This window comes from Cornus florida, unplaced genomic scaffold, assembly GCF_030987335.1.
Source record: "Cornus florida cultivar Cherokee Brave unplaced genomic scaffold, ASM3098733v1 CherokeeBrave_3.0.0_Hap2_Chr02, whole genome shotgun sequence".
Classification (NCBI taxonomy): domain Eukaryota; kingdom Viridiplantae; phylum Streptophyta; class Magnoliopsida; order Cornales; family Cornaceae; genus Cornus; species Cornus florida.
This window is the reverse complement of record NW_026775572.1, coordinates 115295058-115316216: the sequence shown is the minus strand read 5'-3', so window position 1 is coordinate 115316216 and position 21159 is coordinate 115295058. Positions and strand designations below refer to the sequence as shown.

At 38.2% G+C, this 21159-nt stretch overlaps 1 protein-coding gene across 5 annotated transcripts in view; it reads right to left on the bottom strand.

Annotated features, from left to right (window-relative positions):
• Nucleotides 1-21159, bottom strand: part of LOC132295584 (uncharacterized) — a 112271-nt gene that overhangs the window by 26762 nt on the left and 64350 nt on the right. For 3 of the 5 annotated variants that reach the window (XM_059793888.1, XM_059793886.1, XM_059793890.1), the window contains exons 6-8: nt 11925-12054; nt 11465-11593; nt 11270-11314 (exon numbers count right to left, since the gene is read on the bottom strand). In XM_059793888.1, the coding sequence (XP_059649871.1) occupies nt 11270-11314; nt 11465-11593; nt 11925-12054 (304 nt within the window). The remainder of the gene's footprint in view (nt 1-11269; nt 11315-11464; nt 11594-11924; nt 12055-21159) is intronic. The other 2 variants (XM_059793887.1, XM_059793889.1) reach the window with 2 other exon arrangements.

Genomic DNA, 21159 nt, shown 5'->3' with positions numbered 1-21159 from the left:
TCCGCTCTCAACCACATATTCTCAAATCGGAACGTGGATCTTCAAGAGGACAAACCCCCGCAATCCAAAACCAAAGGAACATGATTAGAGGCAACCCTTACTAAAACCGCCTGAACAATATCCGGGAATTTCTCTTCCCACTCTCTAGAAATCAAGAATCGATCCAATCTTGAAAGAGTGATTGGATCCCTACCATTTGACTAGGTATAAGTTGCACATTTCATTGGTAAATCAACGAGAAAAAGCTCATCAATGAAGTCAAAAAACTGATCCATCTCTGAAGACCTCCTTCCCCTTGTAGACCTCTCAACCGAGGATCTGACAGAATTGAAATCCCCACCCAAACACCATAGGAAAGACCACAATCCTTGAACATGGCAAAGCTCCTCCCAGAAAATAGGTCAATCATTATCAACAACCAGTCTATAGACTCCAGAAAAAACCCATCTAAAATTGTCCTCCTCCATTTTGAACTCACAGGACACAGAAAATCTCAAGGCCTCCCATTCCACAAACCTTCCTCCCCACAAACTCCTAACCACCCCGTCAGAAATGGATGCCAACTTGGTTTCTTGCAAACAAACAACCTGGGCCCCCCACTTCCTTAAAGCTACCTTTACCACCCTCCTCTTATTCGGGTCGTTGAGACCACGAGCATTCCAAGTAATGATTCGTAGCTTCATTAAAAACCAGATAAAATTATCTCCCCTCCTCCCTTCCTTAGGCTCATGCTTCTAGTCCTTCCCCTCTCCCTCACCAACTCCCTTCCCTTCATAATTAATATCAGAGAAAAGGTTCTTGACCTCCTGTGCCCCTTTCCAGGACTATAAAGGCCTGGTGTTCATAACCTCATTGGTCACTGCAACCTCTCTTCCTTCCACTATTGATTGTAGAATGAATAATGTCTGGTCGTTAATACCCACTGAAGAGACACCTAACAACTCACTAGTGACTCCTATATTTTCAACTACCCAATCCTTTCCCATATCGGCAGCCATTCTAGAAGAGCCAAGTCGCATAACAGCCAATGGTTCCACATCAGAACAGTCATTTTCCAGCCAAGAGGTAAGCTCATTAGAGCAAACCTGTTGCATGGAACCCAAGTCATCAAACACTTTATCTTCAATATCTCTGCCATTCTCAAACATCGTGTCCAAATCTGTAACATAATCACCCATTCCATTACACACGGATCTGGCAGACTTGTTCTGCTCAACCCCTGCAAATGGCAAGCAATTAAGACCTGACAATGCTACACGCAAACGGAGCTCTTTGAGCAGAGCCGAGGCCTCATCATTAGATAACTGAAAATGGAGATCTCTTCCCACACAAACTGTGATCCCCTCAGGCATGTCCTTAACTGCATATTCCACTGGGTCAACATACCCACAAATAACAAACCCATAGACAGCCTTCCCTTCCGTATTCAGACCATTCACAACTTCAGATATCGAAGGCAAAACTGATAACTCACAATTCTTCTCCTTTGCCAACTCAACATCACCCCTCAACACCCTGCAAGAGAAAGTAGAAGAAGAAGAAGAAGCGTAGAAAGGGTTCCTGAGATCGTGGCCTGAAGACATACTTGGAGCATTATTTGAAGAGGTGTGAACCCACTTTTGTTTTCATTACAAGACCACCTGTGATCGCGTCGACCCTGATGAAAGCCCCTGGTTGATCTGAAACTTCTAGCAGTTGGCATATCAAAACTAGATGGGAGAGATTCTGCAGGATGACAACACATATCATGTCGAAAAACCCTCTCATCCGCGTTCAATCCGTTGATGCTTAACTGCATCCATCTTCTCTTCTCCTTCGAAGACCACACTCTGTTAAAAGACGTGCTATTGAGACAACACTGTGGATAAATGGCTGAAGAAACATCATTGCTAGGCTTAGATAGCGGCTGTGGGCTGGGCTTATCATTTAAAAAAGAGATGGATAAGTGGTTACTGGCCCCCAAAAAACAGACCTCTTAATCTCCTTAGAAGCTTGTGGTATTATATTAGTTGCTGGAAATTTTTATTAATATGCTGGAAATTACATTTATATGCTAACTAAAGTGCTGGAAATCATGTGTAGGTGCTGTAAATTTTGTATGAATTGCATATTTTTGAAGTTGAATTGCAATTACAGCATGCTTAGTTGCCTTCCTCAATTTGAACTCAATTACCCAATAGCATGCCATGTGTTTGTTTAAATGTTCACAAGAAGCTATTCTAGTTATATGTGTGTAATATGGAAACATAGTTATATGTGTGTAATATGGAAACATGTTGTAGGACAACTCCTCGATTAACATCCCATCTGGCATCACATAGTGTGTGTGGTGGGATGCAAGTGTGAGTACTGAGTTTCACAAGTTTGGTGACATTGATTTTCCTAAGTTTGTGGAAAATGTCTTTGAAATGGGATTGGTCGTGGTTGAAATAGGAAGGACGTGGCTCTAGGGTTGAAAACCCCAAAACTTGGCCAAGCGGGTGTCGTTACCGATGGGCTAGTAACCCATGAAGCGAGGGTAAGGATATGGGGAGGTACCCCATATTCGGTGGTGAACCAATACATGTGTTGAGTTGATTTTTGGATCACAAGGTTGTGTTGTGTGTGCGAGTCCAAGTGTTGAACTTCATGATGCATAGATATGTATCAGTGTATGAATTGGATGTTTTTCCAATGTTATCTTGCTTAACCATGTTATTGTACAAGCATGCCTTAGTATTATGTTGCTCTTTGAAACCTATGGTATCTTGTGTATCTACTTGTTCTTTAATCCCCAAAGCATAATTCCCCCCTTCTTGGTTCCCTTATATGTTTTGTGAGCATGACTTATGTGGCCTTAGGAAATGTTATTTAGCCACTCTCTACTTTGCAAATTTAAGCTCACCCGTTGACAAATTTCAGGTAATGGAAAGGAGGTGGAAGATAGTCTCCAACTACAACCTTGAAGTTGCTTTTATGATGCCATGGACATGTTTTGTAACTACTGTAATGTTGTATTTTTTTGGTTTACATAGATGCTGCACATGAAGTGATGTGGATATATGTTTTGATGCGAAGTTTGTAATGCTTTGGAATCCATTTTCATATGATGACTCTTGTATATTTTGGTTTAAGGTTGGGCATGTAAATGATGTAAGCAAGCTTTGGAGGCCACCTATGTTTGTATGTATTTTTGTTTTGGGGAGGTTCCTTTTGGAAAGGGTCAAAGTTCATCTTGGGTGTGTTTATAAGTAGGTTTAGATACATTGGGACACTTAGGTAAATGACCATTTTACCCCGGTTTAGCAATGGGGCTTAAGCAAGAGCCCGATTTATCTCCTTTCCGCTCATGATTCAGATCCTATGGATTTGGGTCGTGACATATATTAAGGTGTGCATAGGGATAAGTGGGTAGCCATTTATAGTATGTGTTTCAAAAGTAGTGTTCTTATAGTTATGTCATCGTCTGATTACAACAACAAATGAATCAAATGATCAAGTTTCCTAATGGATATCAAATGCTATTTTCAGTGAATAGATTATCAATTATAGTAAATGGTACCAAATTACTAGATATACCCTGATGTAGATTTTCCCAAGGACACAACAGTCATTTTAGTGGCTTCTTCCCCATCCACTAGATTTTAGTGTGCTGAATAATCCTCCCCTATATGGATTTGAGTACGCAAGGCCTAACCCGAAAAGCTAATAGTCATTTGTTTTTACGTTGGTATTGCCACTCAGCTTAACCCCAATCACCCCATCCGGAAGAGTAGTTGACGTAGCGCCTTACCAAGAGGAGACGATCAAATCATCTTCACAGCAATTTTGAAACGAAATAAAAGAACGTTGCAAGAGAAAAGGAGAAATTGCAAAGAATTGCAAAACAAAGTTTATTTGCTGTAAAATTATAATCTCTTCAACTAAACTCTAAACCCTAGCAATTACAAGGCTTTATACACAGTTTCTTCCTCCCCAATCCTAGCCTTATATTAGCTAACTACCAAATATAAAATAAAATCAAAATAGGAAAGCTACTGAAAATCAGAAAACAACTCAAAAGGAAAGCTGATGAAAATCAGAAAACTACTCAAAATAAGGAAACTTTCAAAGTATGGAAAGTTTCTGAAAAACACAAATTCCACTTGCAGAAATTTGAAATTTTACCTGCATCTGTCTCCCCGTGTTGGAAAAAACTCGCCCTCAAGTTTGGAGCAATTTTCCACAATCAATCAAAAATCTGACCAAGGCTTACAATCCCTTCTTTTTCGAACTCGAATCAAATACGTTAATCTTCTTATACTAACAAAAAATACTCTCTCATATTAAACATGGATTTTTCTAGATGTCCTTTGAGGTGGAACATGTATCTTGAACTATAAGTGTAATCAACTTTTATTTTTCTTCCAACAATCGCCTAGCAGTTGTATGCTCCAAGAATTTATCCCAAATTATATCATAAAAGTGAAATTCATTATTTTTCATCTCCACTGATCCAAAATCTTCATGATCAACCACACATACTTCATCTTGAGATCCTTCTTTTGTAGCTTCCTTTTCATCCTCGTGTTTCGAAATCAAAAGTGGCTTCTGCATAACCAAGAGTACACCTATATCACCATATATGATATCATCCTCTTCCTCCGGGTAATCATTATATTTTGGCTTGACCATTGGGGTTGCGTCATCTTTCTCGATAAAACATTGTTTTTCCTTTTCACCAAGATTTCCAACAAATTCAGGAATTTCTTCCATAAAGCCACCATTCCAGTGGAATAGGTGTTGGTCTGAATGTTGCGCTACTGCAAAAAGGATTGAAAAAATCCTCTTCAAGATTGTCCTCATAAAAATAAAAAATGTGGAAATTGATATCAGTCGGCCAACAACGATCAGTCTGCTTGTAGAATGATCTATGCAACGCGAAAAAAAGAACGAATTTTTCGCAATACGCTCAGTGAACATGTCATCATCCACCGAAACATTGTCATTAACCAGCGTGTTGACAACACGTTGACCCAATAGTTGAGTCAACAACTCAATTTGTCTCCGCAAAAACTCTATATCGCTTTCATGTTGCTTGGGTAAGGGTTCAGCCAGATTCTGCATCCTACAATTTCCTCCTCTCGATTGTTGTCGTGGAGGCATGATTGAGCAATCGGAAAGCCGAAACCTAAGCTCTGATACCAAACTGACGTAGCGCCTTACCACGAGGAGATGATCAAATCATCTTTACAGCAATTTTGAAACGAAATAAAAGAACGTTGCAAGAGAAAAGGAGAAATTGCAAAGAGTTGCAAGGCAAAGTTTATTTGCTATAAAAATTATAATCTCTTTAACTAAACTCCAAACCCTAGCAATTACAAGGCTTTTATATACAGTTTCTTCCTCCCCAATCCAAGCCTTATTTTAGCTAACTACCAAATATAAAATAAAATCAAAATAGGAAAGCTGCTGAAAATCAGAAAACTACTCAAAAGGAAAGCTGATGAAAATCAGAAAACTACTCAAAATAAGGAAACTTTCAAAATATGGAAAGTTTCTGAAAAACACAAATTCCACATGCAGAAATTTGAAATTCTGCCTGCATCAGTAATAGAACAAAGATCAAGGAAGGAATCTGCAGCGTATAGTAACCACTTTGGATTAAAGCCAAGAAGATCCACAATGGAGACAATTTACTTAATAAGAGAATTAGATAAAGAGTGTAGGAGTAAGGAAAAAGATCAACATATTTTTCATAGATTTAGAAAAAGCATTTAATAGGGGGCCAAAAGATATAATTTGGTGGGCTATACAAAGAAAACAAATTCCTATAGAGATAATAAAGATTATTCAAGATATGTATGTGTTTATAAAAACTAGAGTTTGCACTTCATATAGTGAGATTAGTGACTTAAATAAGTAGAAACAGACATGTCCTAAATCATAAATGTGGAAGTGCATCAAGGGTCAACACTAAGTCCGTATCTATTCAAAATAATTTGAGATGAAATTACAAAATACTTCCAGGGGATATTCCATGGTGCATGTTGTTTTGCCCATGACATAGTGCTATTGGATACTTCTAAAGAAAATTTAGCAATTATATTAGAAAGGTGGAGAAATGCATGAGAAAGGTATAGAAGTTAGTAGAACTAAACTGAATATATGGAATATAAATTTAGTAAAGAGTTGGATATTGATAATACAATTGTTCAAAATCATGAGAGAGAGAGAGAGAGAGAGAGTGCAGACTTTTCTTGTATATTTCACTCTAACCCTAATAAGCCTATGTAGGCTTATATAAAGGATACAAGACTTACTTAATAACACAAGGGCCTTACCAACTATATGTAATTACATAATGACCCAACATATATATATATATATATATATATAACATTCTAACGCTCCACCCTCAAGCTAGAGAATATATATCAAATAATCCCATCCCAGCTTGGAACAAATAGTTCTTAACCGGTCATGACCCAATGCTTTGGTAAACATATCAGCTAATTGATCTTCAGACTTCACGAATGGAGTAGAGATGCTCCCACGTAATATTTTTTCTCGAATGAAGTGACAATCAACTTCAATATGTTTAGTCCTCTCATGAAACACAGGATTTGATGCAATGTGAACTGCTGCTTGATTATCACAGAACAATGGAGTAGAAGCTTCAACTGTTAACCCAAGTTCTTTTAAAAAATGTTGTATCCATGTTAACTCACTAGTGGTATGGGCCATTGCCCTATACTCAGCTTCAGCACTAGATCGAGCTACCACCGTTTGCTTTTTACTTCGCCATGTAACAAGATTTCCTCCTACAAATGTGTAGTAGCATGTAGTAGATCTCTTATCTGAAGGAGAACCAGCCCAGTCGGCATCTGTAAAACCTTCCACCCTAAGATGACCATTTGATTTATATAGTAACCCAAAACCTGGAGCTTGCTTAAGATATCAGATAATCCGAAGAACAACAATCCATTGTGGCATTCTAGGGGCTCCCATGAACTAACTTACAACACCAACTGCATATGAAATATCAAGTTGAGTGATAGTGAGATAAATTAATTTCCCAACAAGGCGACAAAATCTGCCTGGGTCATTAAATAGATCACCCTCATCAGACACAAGTTTTGTATTTGAATCCATAGGAGCATCAACCGGACGACCACCCAAGATACCTGTTTCTTCTAATAAGTCCAACACATATTCTCGTTGGGATAAACTTATACCCTTCTTGGATCTAGCATCTTCAATACCCAAGAAATACCTAAGTTTACCCAAGTCTTTAGTGTGGAATTGATATTGCAGAAACAACTTCAACTTAGCAATGCCTTCAGAATCATCACCTGTGATCACAATATCATCTACATACACCACAAGAAATATGAAGCCAGCTTTAGTGTGCTAGTGAAATACCGAATGGTCGGTCTGACATCTATTAAAACCAAATTTTAATGCTACCTCAGAGAATTTTCCAAACCAAGCCCGTGGAGATTGTTTCAATCCATACAGGGCCTTTTTAAGGCGACAAACACTGTGAAGATACTCTCCCTGAGCAACAAACCCAGGTGGTTGCTCCATATAAACCTCTTCTGCTAAGTCACAATGCAAAAAGGCATTTTTAACGTCTAACTGAAACAGAGGCCAATGTCTATTAGCAGCAAGAGAAATCAAAACACGAATAGAATAAATCTTAGCGACGGGGGCAAACGTCTCATCATAGTCAATACCATAAGTTTGGGTATAACCTTTGGCAACAAGACGTGCTTTTAAACGCTCAACAGGCCCATCTGGAAGATACTTCACAGTATATACCCAGCGACAACCAACAGGTTTGGCACCTGAAGGTAATGGAACAAGATTCCATGTGCCATTCTGATGCAAAGCATCCATTTCATCTTGCATTGCTTTCCTCCAGCCCGAATCAGACAAAGCATCCTGCAGTCTTAGGAACAAATGTAGTAGACAACTGAGATGAAAAACATGAGAAGGATGGCAATAAGGAATTATAAGAGATATAATAAGCAATGAGATAATTAGTGACACACGAGCGAGTACCTTTACGAAGTGCAATAGGCAAGGAATCAGACACAGTGGATTGTGTTGGATCCAAAGACTCTGAAGATGACGGAGGAGGCATGACAGCAGATGGCTTTGGTTTTCGAGTGTACACCTGTAATGGGCAGGCAAAAGAGATCTAGGTTGAAGAGAAAGTGAGGGAAGAGGAACCGCAGGAAGAGGCGACTCAGGATTGGTATCAAGAAGTGAATCAGTATCTGAAAAATATGGGATGGTCTCACAAAAAGTTAAATCCGCGCTAATAAAGTACCGTTAAGAAACAGGACTATAGCAGCGATAACCTTTATGAGAACGAGAGTATCCAAGAAATACACACTTTGTGGCACGTAGGTCTAGTTTATCAAAACCAGAACCAAGATTGTGGACATAACATATTCATCCAAAAACCCGAGTAAGAGAAAGCAAGGGAAAATCAGGAAATAAAATAGAATGTGGAGATTTGCCATCTAATACAGATGACGGCATATGGTTAATAAGATGACAGGCAGTAAGAACAGCATCACCCCAAAACCGTTTAGGTATACGCATATGAAACAAAAGAGCACGGGTTACTTGTAAGAGGTGTCGATTCTTACGTTCTGCAACTCCATTTTGTTGAGGAGTACAAACACATGAATTTTGATGAATAATTCCTTTATCAATAAGATATGTATCAAAGGGGGTTGAAGAATATTCCTTAGCATTATCAGAACGTAGAATACAAATTGGGCATCCAAATTGAGTTTTGATTTCTTTTTGAAATTTTTGAAAAATTAAAAATAACTCAAAACAATCTTTCATTAGAAACAACCAAGTCAGGCGAGAATAATTATCCACAAATGTCCCAAAATAATGAAATTTATTGATTGAAGAATGCTTTATTGGGCCCCATACATCTGAATGAACCAAATGAAAAGGACTAGAGACACGATTATTAACCCTATACTTGAAAGACACGCGATGGTGTTTACTAAGTTGACAAACTTCACATGACAAGAATTTCAAATGACTAAGACTAGGAACTTGACGCTGCAAAACTTGAAGTGATGGGTGACTAAGACGATAGTGCCACTGGAATGGAGACAGAGAAGACTGAAGAGCCACGGGATAAGGTTCCAAATCAAAGTAATATAAGCCACCAGCTTCATGCCCCGTACCAATCTTCTTCTTCGTCTTAAGATCCTGAAACACACAAGAAGTAGGATAAAATGTAATAGAGCACTGGAGAGATTTAGTAAGCTTACTGATAGACATTAAATTAAAGGGAAACTAAGGAACATATAAAACAGACGAGAGAGACAAGGAATCACTAAGTTGAGTTGTCCCCAAACTTGAAACCTTAGTAGATGAACCATTAGCAAGAGTAACACTTTGAGAAGGAGGTACAAAATTAAAATCAGATAGAAGAGAAGAACATCCAGTCATATGATCGGATGCTCCAGTGTCTATAATCCAAGGATTGCGAGTGGAAGACAATAGACGTGTGTGCAGTACATAACTGGGCAAAGGTAGCCGTGGAAGATGAATTAGATGCTTGCTTATAAGACAAAAACTGAGTATACTCATCACGTGGAACAGATACCGTATCTGATTTAGCTACATTATGAGATCCGAAACAACATCATTCGGAGAGGAGAAAACTTGATTTGCATAACTAGACGGTTTGCAATGAACGTCCCAACAAAAATTCACAGTATGATTAGAAAGGCCACAATGAGTACATTTTCGTGATTCCCTGCCATGGCCACGTCCTCCCCGTTAATCACGACCACCACGTGTAGAGCGTCCCCCACGACCTCCACAGTAAGCATTATGTTCACCCTTTGAAACTACCAATGCTAAACGCTCACCACTCTGCCTAGTATTCAAATTTGAGGTGTCACTTGCAAGTGTAGCGCGCTGAAGTCGAGAAAACACATCAGCAAGAGATGGAAGTGTGGGACTGCCCATAATCTGTACACGAAGAGACTCATATGCTGATGACAAGCCAGTAAGAAAACAGACAACATTAAAGTCCTCACGTTGTTGTTGCATACTTCGAACATCAGCAGTAATGGGCTGATACATATTCAGCTCCTCACTGACTCCCATAACTTTGGAATAATACTCTTCTATACTGTGATTACCTTGTTCAAGATTGAAGTACTGCTTACAGAGCTCATAAACACGAGTGATATTACCTATTCCAGAATACAATTGCTGCAATCTGTCCCATATCTCCTTGACAGTATGCAAATGAAGTAAAGTTGAACTGATTTGGGGTTCAATACTGTTCAATACGAATGAGGCAGAAACGACGACGAACAAGCTTCAGATCTAACGACGACAAACGAGGCTTCAGATCTGACGACGATGAACGAGCTGTCTGCGACGATGAACGAGGCAGAGACACAAACACCACAATCGCGATTCCGATCTTATACAAGAACAACACAATTACAGACTCTCACACCCATGAATTCGTGTAGCTCTGATACCATGTTCAAAATCATGAGAGAGAGAGAGAGAGAGAGAGTGCAGACTTTTCTTGTATATTTCACTCTCACCCTAATAAGCCTATGTAGGCTTATATAAAGGATACAAGACAGACTTAATAACACAATGGCCCTACCAACTATATGTAATTACATAATGACCCAACATATATATATATATATATAAACATTCTAACAATAATTACACTTTAAAATCGAAGGATTGGCCAAAGTAACCATTACACAAAGCAACGTACTTGTAACTTCACAATGTGCATGAAACAAGTGGTACAACATTTCTATTTGGAAATTATTGCGGTAATGTGCAATAGAGTTACGAACATCATTACTTATTTTCCCTCACTTCTAGATAGAATTTCCCTTACAAGAAATGTGAACTACATGTATTATAGGCTTTTTAGCATATTAAATAATACACATTAGACTTTTTATTTAAAATAAAAAATAATATTTGGTTACTAAAATGGAGTTGCAGCAAACATATTAAGGCTCTTGGCATCTATGCAGATTCCAATTATCAGAAGAACATCAGGTCAGGACAAATATAACGAAAACATGAAAAACAACTACTGCAATATATCCTTATCTGACCAATACATACGCACATGTTCATACACAGTACACATTCATGAAAACCAATTCAACTACGGAACTGTTGAACTCCAATTTAAATTTACAGATAGCATGCATGGGTTTCAATTAGATAACCTCTTGGACACATAATGCAGACGAATCTATCTTCTTCATACCGTGTCTAGGATACGGAAAGACAGCTTCTTGTGAGGAAAAACAACCTAGAAAAAAATGCCATCATGTGAAATTTTCATCTCTAAAAAACTCAAAAGAAAGGGGGATAATATAAATAATGAAAAGCATAAAATCCCATGCTACACAAGCACTAGGTTTGATAGAACTGATAAACATTGCAGAGCAGAAATATTTACTGGTAAATCCGGAATAGAAATTCTCTCATATATCTTCAACTGCAATGAAGAAACCTTGGCTTTGTCTTCAGTTTCTCTTTCACCAATTTCCTCGGTGTAAAGTAAAATTAATTCTTGGAATGCTGGCTCCTATTTTGGAAGAGACAATTTAACGATCTAGATTGGCTGTTATCACTTAAGATGAGTCCAAAACAAAAGCTGATAATTAAAATACGTTTACCTGATACAGATAAAAGCATATATACAAATAGACATATAAGGAAATAAAAGAAAATGAAGAATACACAAGTGTGCAGACATACATGCCCATTATTGAGAACTAAGTAAAAACAATAATATATTTTGATATCATAAAAGGAAAGAAAAGGACAGTAGAACATAATCTATCATAAGACAAAATATTTATATAATAGAAGTATTATTATACAGGAAATATAATTTTGTTTTTCCTGAGAATTACCTGGAGGATTGATTGAGAGAGAAGAATGGAAATAGAAGTTCTCAACATTTCCCAAAGATCATTTTCACAGAATTTCCTTGTAGCAGGTTCCCATATATCACTCAGCGATATTCTTGATAAGAAAATAGGCCTGTGCAAAGAATTCTTCTATTACTCCGTCATTCATCAACTAATTAACAATCCATTCTAGATTAAATCTAATTTAAAGTATGGGCTCTGCTTGTTTTGACACCAAAACGTTTTAATTAAAAGAAAAGCTGTGAAATGTTTACATAAGAAGCAATGAATTGTCTATATCTTTTCAATGTTTTATGGAAGTCCGATGCTTAAAAACTATGCATATATACAAGCATATGCATATGTAAATACATGTGCACACCTCTAGGATATCTGTGGGTTCATAATCAAAATTGGGACCTTCCCTTCACTTTGTATCAAAGCTTTTTTTGCCACGCACCCTTAGTATCAGAGCAGGTTCCCTTAAGCCTGAGTGTCCAAAAAGTTATTTTTCTTTTTTGAAACAATGAAATCTCATAATCTAGAGGGCTTTACGCTTAAAACTTAATGGAAGAAAACTCCATGCTAAAACAAAGTGTGCGATTGTAAACTCTACACCTCATACAGTACCAAAACTTCTGCACCGATAACTAAAATTGTTTGTAGAAAAGAGAATTCAAAATTTCTTGTTATTCACATTATATTCTGAATTTATGAGTCTAGGTTTTGGTAATTTGATAGTTGTTATTCTAGGCACACGACTAGTGATAGGACATTGTTGAGTCCGCTAGAAGAGTTTTCAGGATAGTACAGTCAACTTTAGGATGATACTGTGTCTAAAGTTTGCAGATGTGGATTTATCAAAGCCCTAGGTAGTTTCCAAATCAAACAATGTTCTCTATATTGATAGATTGAAATGGTTAATTGTTTTAGTAAACTCAACTTGATAAAGCTTGTTTTCAACTACTTAAGGTCAGTAGATGAACCTTATTTCACCAATTCATTTTGTCAAAGGCTACAGCCATAGTCGAACCACATGCTACTATTGTGGACTTTAAGAGAAAATAAAAACAAGAGTAAAGTAGAAGAAGATGAAGAAGAAGAAGAGAAGAAAGAGGAGAGAAAAAGAGAAAAAGATGGGGAAAGAGAGAGAATAAAGAATACTTTCATCCTTCCACCACATTCTATTTATACTAACAAGTTTTAGAAATTACACATAAGCACCCAACATTATATAAGTAATAACAAATAAGCCTCTAACAACACTCCCCCTCAAGCTGGTGCAAAGATATCTATCATGCCCAGCTTGACTAGCATATTTTGCAAGCAAGTCTTGCTCACAACCTTAGTCAAAACATCTGATCATGTGTGTTGACGTATAGAGTACAAATCAGCCCAAGACGAAGCTTTTCCTTGATGAAGTGTCGATCGACTTCAATATGCTTTGTCTTGTCATGTTGAACTGGATTGTGGGCAATGCTAATAACAGCCTTGTTGTCACAACACAACTTCATTGGCTTGCGAAGAGGATAACCCAACTCATCCAACATAAATTGTAACCATAACAACTCACAAACTCCATGTGCCAGGGATCTGAACTTAGCCTCTGCGCTAGATTTAGCTACTACAAACCTGTTTCTTGCTTTGCCAAATTGGGACCTTCCCTTTACTTCGTATCAAAGATTCTTTTGCCATGTACCCTTAGTATCAGAGCAGGTTCCCTTAAGCCTGAGTGTCGAAAAAGTCATTTTTCTTTTTTGAAACAATGAAGTCTCATAATCTAGAGGGCTTTACGCTTAAACCTTAATGGAAGTAAATTCCATGCTAAAATAGTGTGCGATTGTAAACTCTACACCTTATACGGTACCAAACTTCTGGACCGATAACTAAAATTGGTTGTAGAAAAGAGCATTCAAAATGTCCTGTTATTCGCATTATATTCTGAATTTATGAGTCTAGATTTTGGTACTTCGATAGTTGTTGTTCTAGGCACACGACTAGTGCTAGGACATTGTTGAGTCCGCTAGAAGATTTTTCAGGATAGTACAGTCAACTTTAGGATAATATTGTGTCTAAAGTCTGCAGATGTGGATTTATCAAAGCCCTAGGTAATTTCCAAATCAAACAATGTTCTCTATATCGATAGATCGAAATGCTAAATTGTTTTAGTAAACTCAACTTGATAAAGCTCGTTTTCAACTACTTAAGGTCAGTAGATGAACCTTATTTTGCCAATTCCTTTTGTCAAAGGCCACAACCATAGTCCAACCACATGCTACTATTGTGGACTTTAAGAGACAATAAAACAAGAGTAAAGTAGAAGAAGATGAAGAGAAGAAAGAGGAGGAGACAAAAAGAGAAAGAGATGGGGAAAGAGAGAGAGAAAATAAAAGAATACTTTCATCCTTCCACCACATTCTATTTATTCTAACAAGATTCAGAAATTACACATAAGCACCCAACATTATATAAGTAATAACAAATAAGCCTCTAACAACACTGCCCCTCAAGCTGGTGCAAAGATATCTATCATGCCCAGCTTGACTAACATATTTTACAAGCAAGTCTTGCTCACGGCCTTAGTCAAAACATCTGATCATGTGTGTTGACGTATAGAGTACAAATCAGCCCAAGACGAAGCTTTTCCTTGATGTAGTGTCAATCGACTTCAATATGCTTTGTCTTGTCATGTTAAACTGGATTGTGGGCAATGCTAATAACAGCCTTATTGTCACAATACAACTTCATTGACTTGCGAACAAGATAACCCAACTCATCCAACATAGTTCGTAGCCATAACAACTCACAAACTTCATGTGCTAGGGATTTGAACTTAGCCTCTACGCTAGATTTAGCTACTACAAACCTATTTCTTGCTTTGCCATGAAATAAGATTACCTCCAACAAATGCGCAATATCCTGAAGTAGATTATCGATTTGTCACAGACCCTACCCAATTAGCATCCGTATAGGCTTCAATACGCAAGTGGCCATGATAGCCAAACAATATCCCCTTACTAGGTGAACCCTTGAGGTAGCAGAGAACACGATGAGCTGCCTCAAGATGAGGTGTACTTAGAGCATGCACAAATTGACTAATCACATTAACAACATAAGCAATATCCAGGTGCATGAGAGGTAAATCAATTTCCCATCCAATCGTTGGAATTTTCCCACAACATCTAATGGGTCGCCATCCACATCATTAAGCCTATGGTTGTACTCAATGGGAATATGAGCAAGTCTAACTCCAAACCTGCTGGCTTCAGCCAACAAATTTAATACATACTTCTGTTGATAAATGAACACCCCTTTCTTGAATCTGCACACCTCGATGCCAAGAAAGTATCTCTCAACCTCAAGCTCTGTCCCCAAGAATGACTTCATTTGATGAATCTCTTCTGGATCGTTTCCAGTGATAACATCAACACATACAATAAGGGCAGTGGAGCAACCCTGGTGCTTCTCAAACGAAGCATGAAATGACTGCTTTAACCCACACAAGGCTTTATTTAGCTTACACACTAAATTTTGACCATTGACAAGCTTAAACCCTGGTGGCATAGTCATATACACCTCTTCCTCAAAGTCACCATTAAGGAAAACATTCTTTATCTTCAGCTGATGTAAAAGCCAATTCAAATTAGCTGCCAAAGAAAGAAGGACAAGTATAGAGTTCATCTTGGCAACTGGAGCATATATTTCCAGATAATGAATCCCATGGGTCTAAGTGATGCCCTTTGCAACTAACTACCAGGCTTTATATCTCTAATTGTTTCGTTTGCATGATACTTTATTCTGTAGACCCATTGTATCCTACTGGTTTCTTACCCCTAGGCAATGAAACAATATCCCAAGTACCATTCTTCTCAAGAGGCTTCATTTCCTCAAACATGGCTCCCTTCTATAGAGTTGGACTCAGAGCATCTGAAACACTAGAACAGAAACAAACGAGATAGACAAAGTGAAAGCGCAATATGGTGGAGATAAGGCTTTATAGAATAAAACTGAGACATGGGATGTTTTGTACAACTACGAACACCTTTACAATAGGCAATAGGGACATCAAGATCAACATGAATGCTATTAGGAAAAGAATCAGGAGTATCACTGTTAAACTGAGGGATTACCTGGATCGAGGGAGACTTGTTGGTCTTAGGGTGAGTCAATGACTTGTTTTGTCCTCCTAGTATAGACAATTGGCTGCTTTCCCCGCTACAAATCATTAGTGCTAGGAGGAGTAGACATAGGCAACTCAGTGAGAAGCTCCCCCTGAATGGGAACATGCCTTGGCCTAGCATTTGCATGTGCAAGAGCTGGAGTAGGGCGACAGTGTAGATTCCAGCATGTTTCCCTAGTGTGGCATGTACACCCACAGTAATCACAAATCAACTTGCTCTACTTCCCTCCTTTTGGAGGGTTGGGTTTGTTTCATTGTTGTGTGGCAAGAGCAAACCTTTCTGACAATGTTACTTCTGGCTTAGGCTTAGTGTATACAGGTGCACACATAGCCGTCATTCTACTCTCCTTAGCCTGGATATACGAAAACACATCCTAACAAAAGTAGGGGTTGGAAACCTGCCCAACACTTGTACCCTAGCATGCTCGTATTTCGGATGCAGGCCACCTAAGAACTCATTGTCACGCCCCGAATCCATAGAACCCGCTTCATGATGGAAAGGAAAATAATCCGTACTCTTACTTAAGTCCCAAATGCAGAAGCTAATATAAAATAGTTGACCAATGAAGCCAACACTGATACAACCTCAATAAGGGTACAACCGTCTCAAATGTGTCAAACCTGAATCAATGAATAGTCGGAGAGTTGACCCATGTGGGCCCACAGATAGCACCAACTAGCAACCCCAAGGCAGGTCTCCATTCTTGAAATTGTTGTCAACGGGGTAAGCAAGTATGCCCAGTAGATGATGTACAACCTACCCTTTCTAAGGCCTTGCAAGTCATGCAGCACATAAGCAAACATACACATACACATAGCATTCCTAAGGGAGCATGGTTTCAAACAATGTTTGCGTCCAACGTTCACATACAAGTCTCGTTGAAATGATCCTACGGCTGCATACTTTCAAATAATGTTCTTTCTCCAACATTCACAAAACAAGTATCAACAAGATCATCCTATGGGAGCATACTTTAAAGTAAGGTTCTTCTTCTAACGCTCACATTTCAAATATCAACTAATAGTCAGGATGCTTTAAATTTAAAGTTGTGGTCTAGCGTACATACTTCAAGTCACACATATGGTCATTATTTCAAACATACTTCTACAACAGTTATAATGAGATGAAAGCAACAAGATCAGCATCAATCATTTAATTTTTAGTCAATGCATAATGCATCATGAACCTCATGAACACACATATGCAGTCCAAATCCAAATCAAAACACATGAATTAGTTAACACAACCAAATATGGGGTACCTCCCCATATCCCTACCCTCGCTTCACAAGTTACTAGCCCGTTGGTAACGACACCCGCTTAGCCAAGTTTTGGGATTTTCAACCCTAGGGTCATGCCCTTCCTATTTCATTCACAACCAATCCCGAATGTGGGGTACCTTTCCACATACCTTTCGAAAAACGTTTTTCCACAAACTTTGAGAAAAATCAATACTCACCCATGATCCACGCCACACACTCTCTGCCATGTAGGGTGAGAGATAGATATCACAATAACTTCACAATTTCTTTCAATAGAATAGTCAATACTTGATTCAAATGTTCATAGCTACACATGCTCCAATATCACATTTAACATAACATAGCTTCTCATGGGCATAACATCAAACACTTGGCATGCTATAGATGGTCGATGACATGAGTGATAACTTCATAAGTTTAACCACAAGCAAACAAGATATTCCATTTCAACATTTACTTTCATTATTACATCCATAATAGCACCAATACAATATTCCACAACATCCCTTCCTCATAGGATTTTTATCAAATACTTAAACATGCATTTGACAATTGAAATCAAGATATGTAATCAATTTTCTTCATACAACATAGTTAAAGCAATGCTAGCATGGATATCACAAGTTCAATGAGACTACTTAGCAATTGAATACATGCATTCATTCATAGCATACTATAACTCCATTTCATAATCTGAGCAACATTTGTTCAATTAAGACATAAAGAACACATTGTATCATCTTATGATTTCAGTAATCTACCTCCGACTTCGAAAATTCACAATAAATTCAATCCTTAACCAAATTACATAGACCCAAAACCAATTGAATGTTTAAAGGCTAAACTTTGAAACCATCAATTTAGTTTAACTAAATCCCTTTCCGATTAAGGCAGTTTGATGCAAAAGTTCAGAAAATTTTCCGCTCACAAACCAGAATTTCCAACAAATAGTTCCCAACTTTAAAAATTCATACCAAAATTCATTTCTAACCCAAAACGCATGAAACCAAAGCCAAATGGAAGCTACAAGGCCATACTTTCATGCTGTGACTTTAGCTTCATAGGGCCCCTTGCCAATAAAACAGTTTTAATGATGAAGAGTCGGAAAAATTCTGTTTTCTGAAACAGTTTTCAAGCAACTAGTTCCCAAATTCAAAAATTCATATCAATTTCGTTTCAAGACCAAATTACATGAAACCAATGAAAAATGAAAGCTAAAAGACCATACTTTCCGGCTATTAATTCATTTGAAAAATATTCATCACTGAATAATTCAGTATAGGGCAGAACATTCACTTTTTACACTTGTAAAGGTGTTATAATCATAGTAATCACATAATACACTTACAAAACCAATGCTAAGGAAGGTTAAACACCCCTACCTCAATGAATGAACAAACCCTAGCTTCCACAAAGGTTGAAGAGCTCCAATAGCTTCAAGAATTACACCAACTTGTAGTCCTTTCCAAGTTCATAAATTTTCCAACTAAAGCTCCCTCAAATTCCAAGCTTTTCTTCCACCCCAAAACTTCAAGTTGCCCCAATGGCTTCAATATTGGTATCAAAACGTTGCTCCTGGTGAGTAGAGCAACTCTTCTAACTAGCCCAAGGCCCAAACCCTAGTGTAACTAGATCAAATCTAAGCTTCTTTGGCGTACAACAATGGTGGAAAAGGAAAACAAAAAGGAGAGAGATTTTCGGTGGAGAGACGGGAAAAGATGAGACCAAAAATCTGATATGGTCTCCTCATCACTTCCTTGGTCAATTTGTGGGTCCCTCCCATGTGCACAAGAGTGGTAAAATACCCTCACTACAACAAAATGCCATGCTCACATAATTAGTCGCATAAAAGTATATATAGAACACATCATTACTAAATTAATGAAATGTAATGAAACCGGGAAATTTCCTGAGCACGAAAACCTAGTCCCGGGACCACACAGGACCTCCCGGTCATGAAAACCAAAAATGCTTGAAACGGCTCCAAATGAGTTTCTAAGGGTTCTAAACCTAAATAAACACCCCAAACGAGCCCCAAAAACCCACTGCACGCGTCCCACACAGAAAAATAAAATACCAAAAATTCGAAGAAATCCGAAAAAATTAGAAAAATGGAACCGGTCCTCACACTCATAGATTCGATTCATTTCTACCATAGTCCAAAATGCATGTAGTCTTGGTAGTGATCTAACTCTTTCCATTTACTACGTAGAGTGTGATAATATGTAGCATGAGTTTAGTTTTCCTGCTTGAATCTTGAAATCTCTTGTTGGAGCTCATACATTTTTGCAAAATTACCAACCAATGAATACGTCTCTTTCACAACATCCCATAGCTCTTTAGTTCTTTTCACAAATAGAAGCCCCTTGCTGATTTTTGGCTACATTGACTGCAACAACCACATCATAACTAGTGCATTATTTGCACTCCACTCTTTGAAATCAAGATTGCTCTTGGAGGGATATGTAATAGTCCCTTCCACATGGTTGATCATCCTACAACCAGTGATATGCATAAGAGCGAATTGAGCCTACTCCATATAGTTCGTCTCATCCAGCCTAACAATCGTAATACAAAGGCCTAGACGGTGATCACTACTACTTCCCAATAATGGAGTCAATGTAACGACTCTCACCCTATCCAAACACAATATTGTCCACTTTTGGCTCCCCCAGACCAGAGACTTCCCAGGAGGTCACCCATCCTGGTACTAATCCAGGTTAAGCACGCTTAACTCCGGAGTTTTGATAGGTTCACGACCATCACGGCTTTAAAATGCATTGCGTCATAGAAGGGTGATGAACCTTCATATAGCACTTCACTCTTCCACACCCAGGCGATGTGCGAATTGTGAGCATATGTAGTTCACACCAGAGCCTTGCCTCTCACGGCCTGCTCCCGCCTACCGAGTCTCACAATTCCACCCCCCTTGGGAGCCCGACGTCCCCGTCGGCACACTTTCGACTGAATTAAGCTTTGATACCATTTGTAACGGCCCTCACCCTATCCAAACACTATTGTCTACTTTTGGCTCCCCCAGACCAGAGACTTCCCAGGAGGTCACTGATGTGTTTGAAAACTTAAATCTTTTTCAATAATAAACCACTCGCAATAGCACGAGTCCTTGTAGGATAAGATAAGGCTATATAGAGGGTGTTGAACCACGAAGACAACGAAGTTTATGGCTGTTAAATTTTTAAGATTACTTCCGGTTTAATTCGAAAATGAGGATTGTTTGTTTGTTTCTCAACTTAAAGGAAATGAAATTAACTACTTAAAACGGAAATGTAATGAAAATGATGAAGATAATGAGAGATAAACCGCTAGGGAATTGACTTCACCACACACTCATAACTAATTATAGCTAATTCCATTTAACATGGGAGAATTTACTTTATGCGTAACTATTGAAGATTTTCCTCCACTGATTCCTCCAAAATCTTTCAGTAATTGATGTTGTTTCCTATTATTGAAGATTTTGCTCCGCTGATTCCTCCATTAAATCTTCAATAGTAACTATGATTCGTGTGGCGTCAAACTCACAACAAAATCACCAAAAAGATGAATGCACATACAACTCAAGAACTATGAATAATCCATCTTCGGTTGGCATGAATCGTCTACCTAAATACGTTACTCTAAGGCGTCCCTAGGTATGGCCTATCAAAACTCTTACATAGTATGCCATAAAAAACCATTGTACAACCTTTGTTGTAAAGCATAAAACGGAAGCGAAGAGATAAACAAAACAAGTAGAATACACAGATATTATGTGGTTCAGCCACTAGGGCCTACA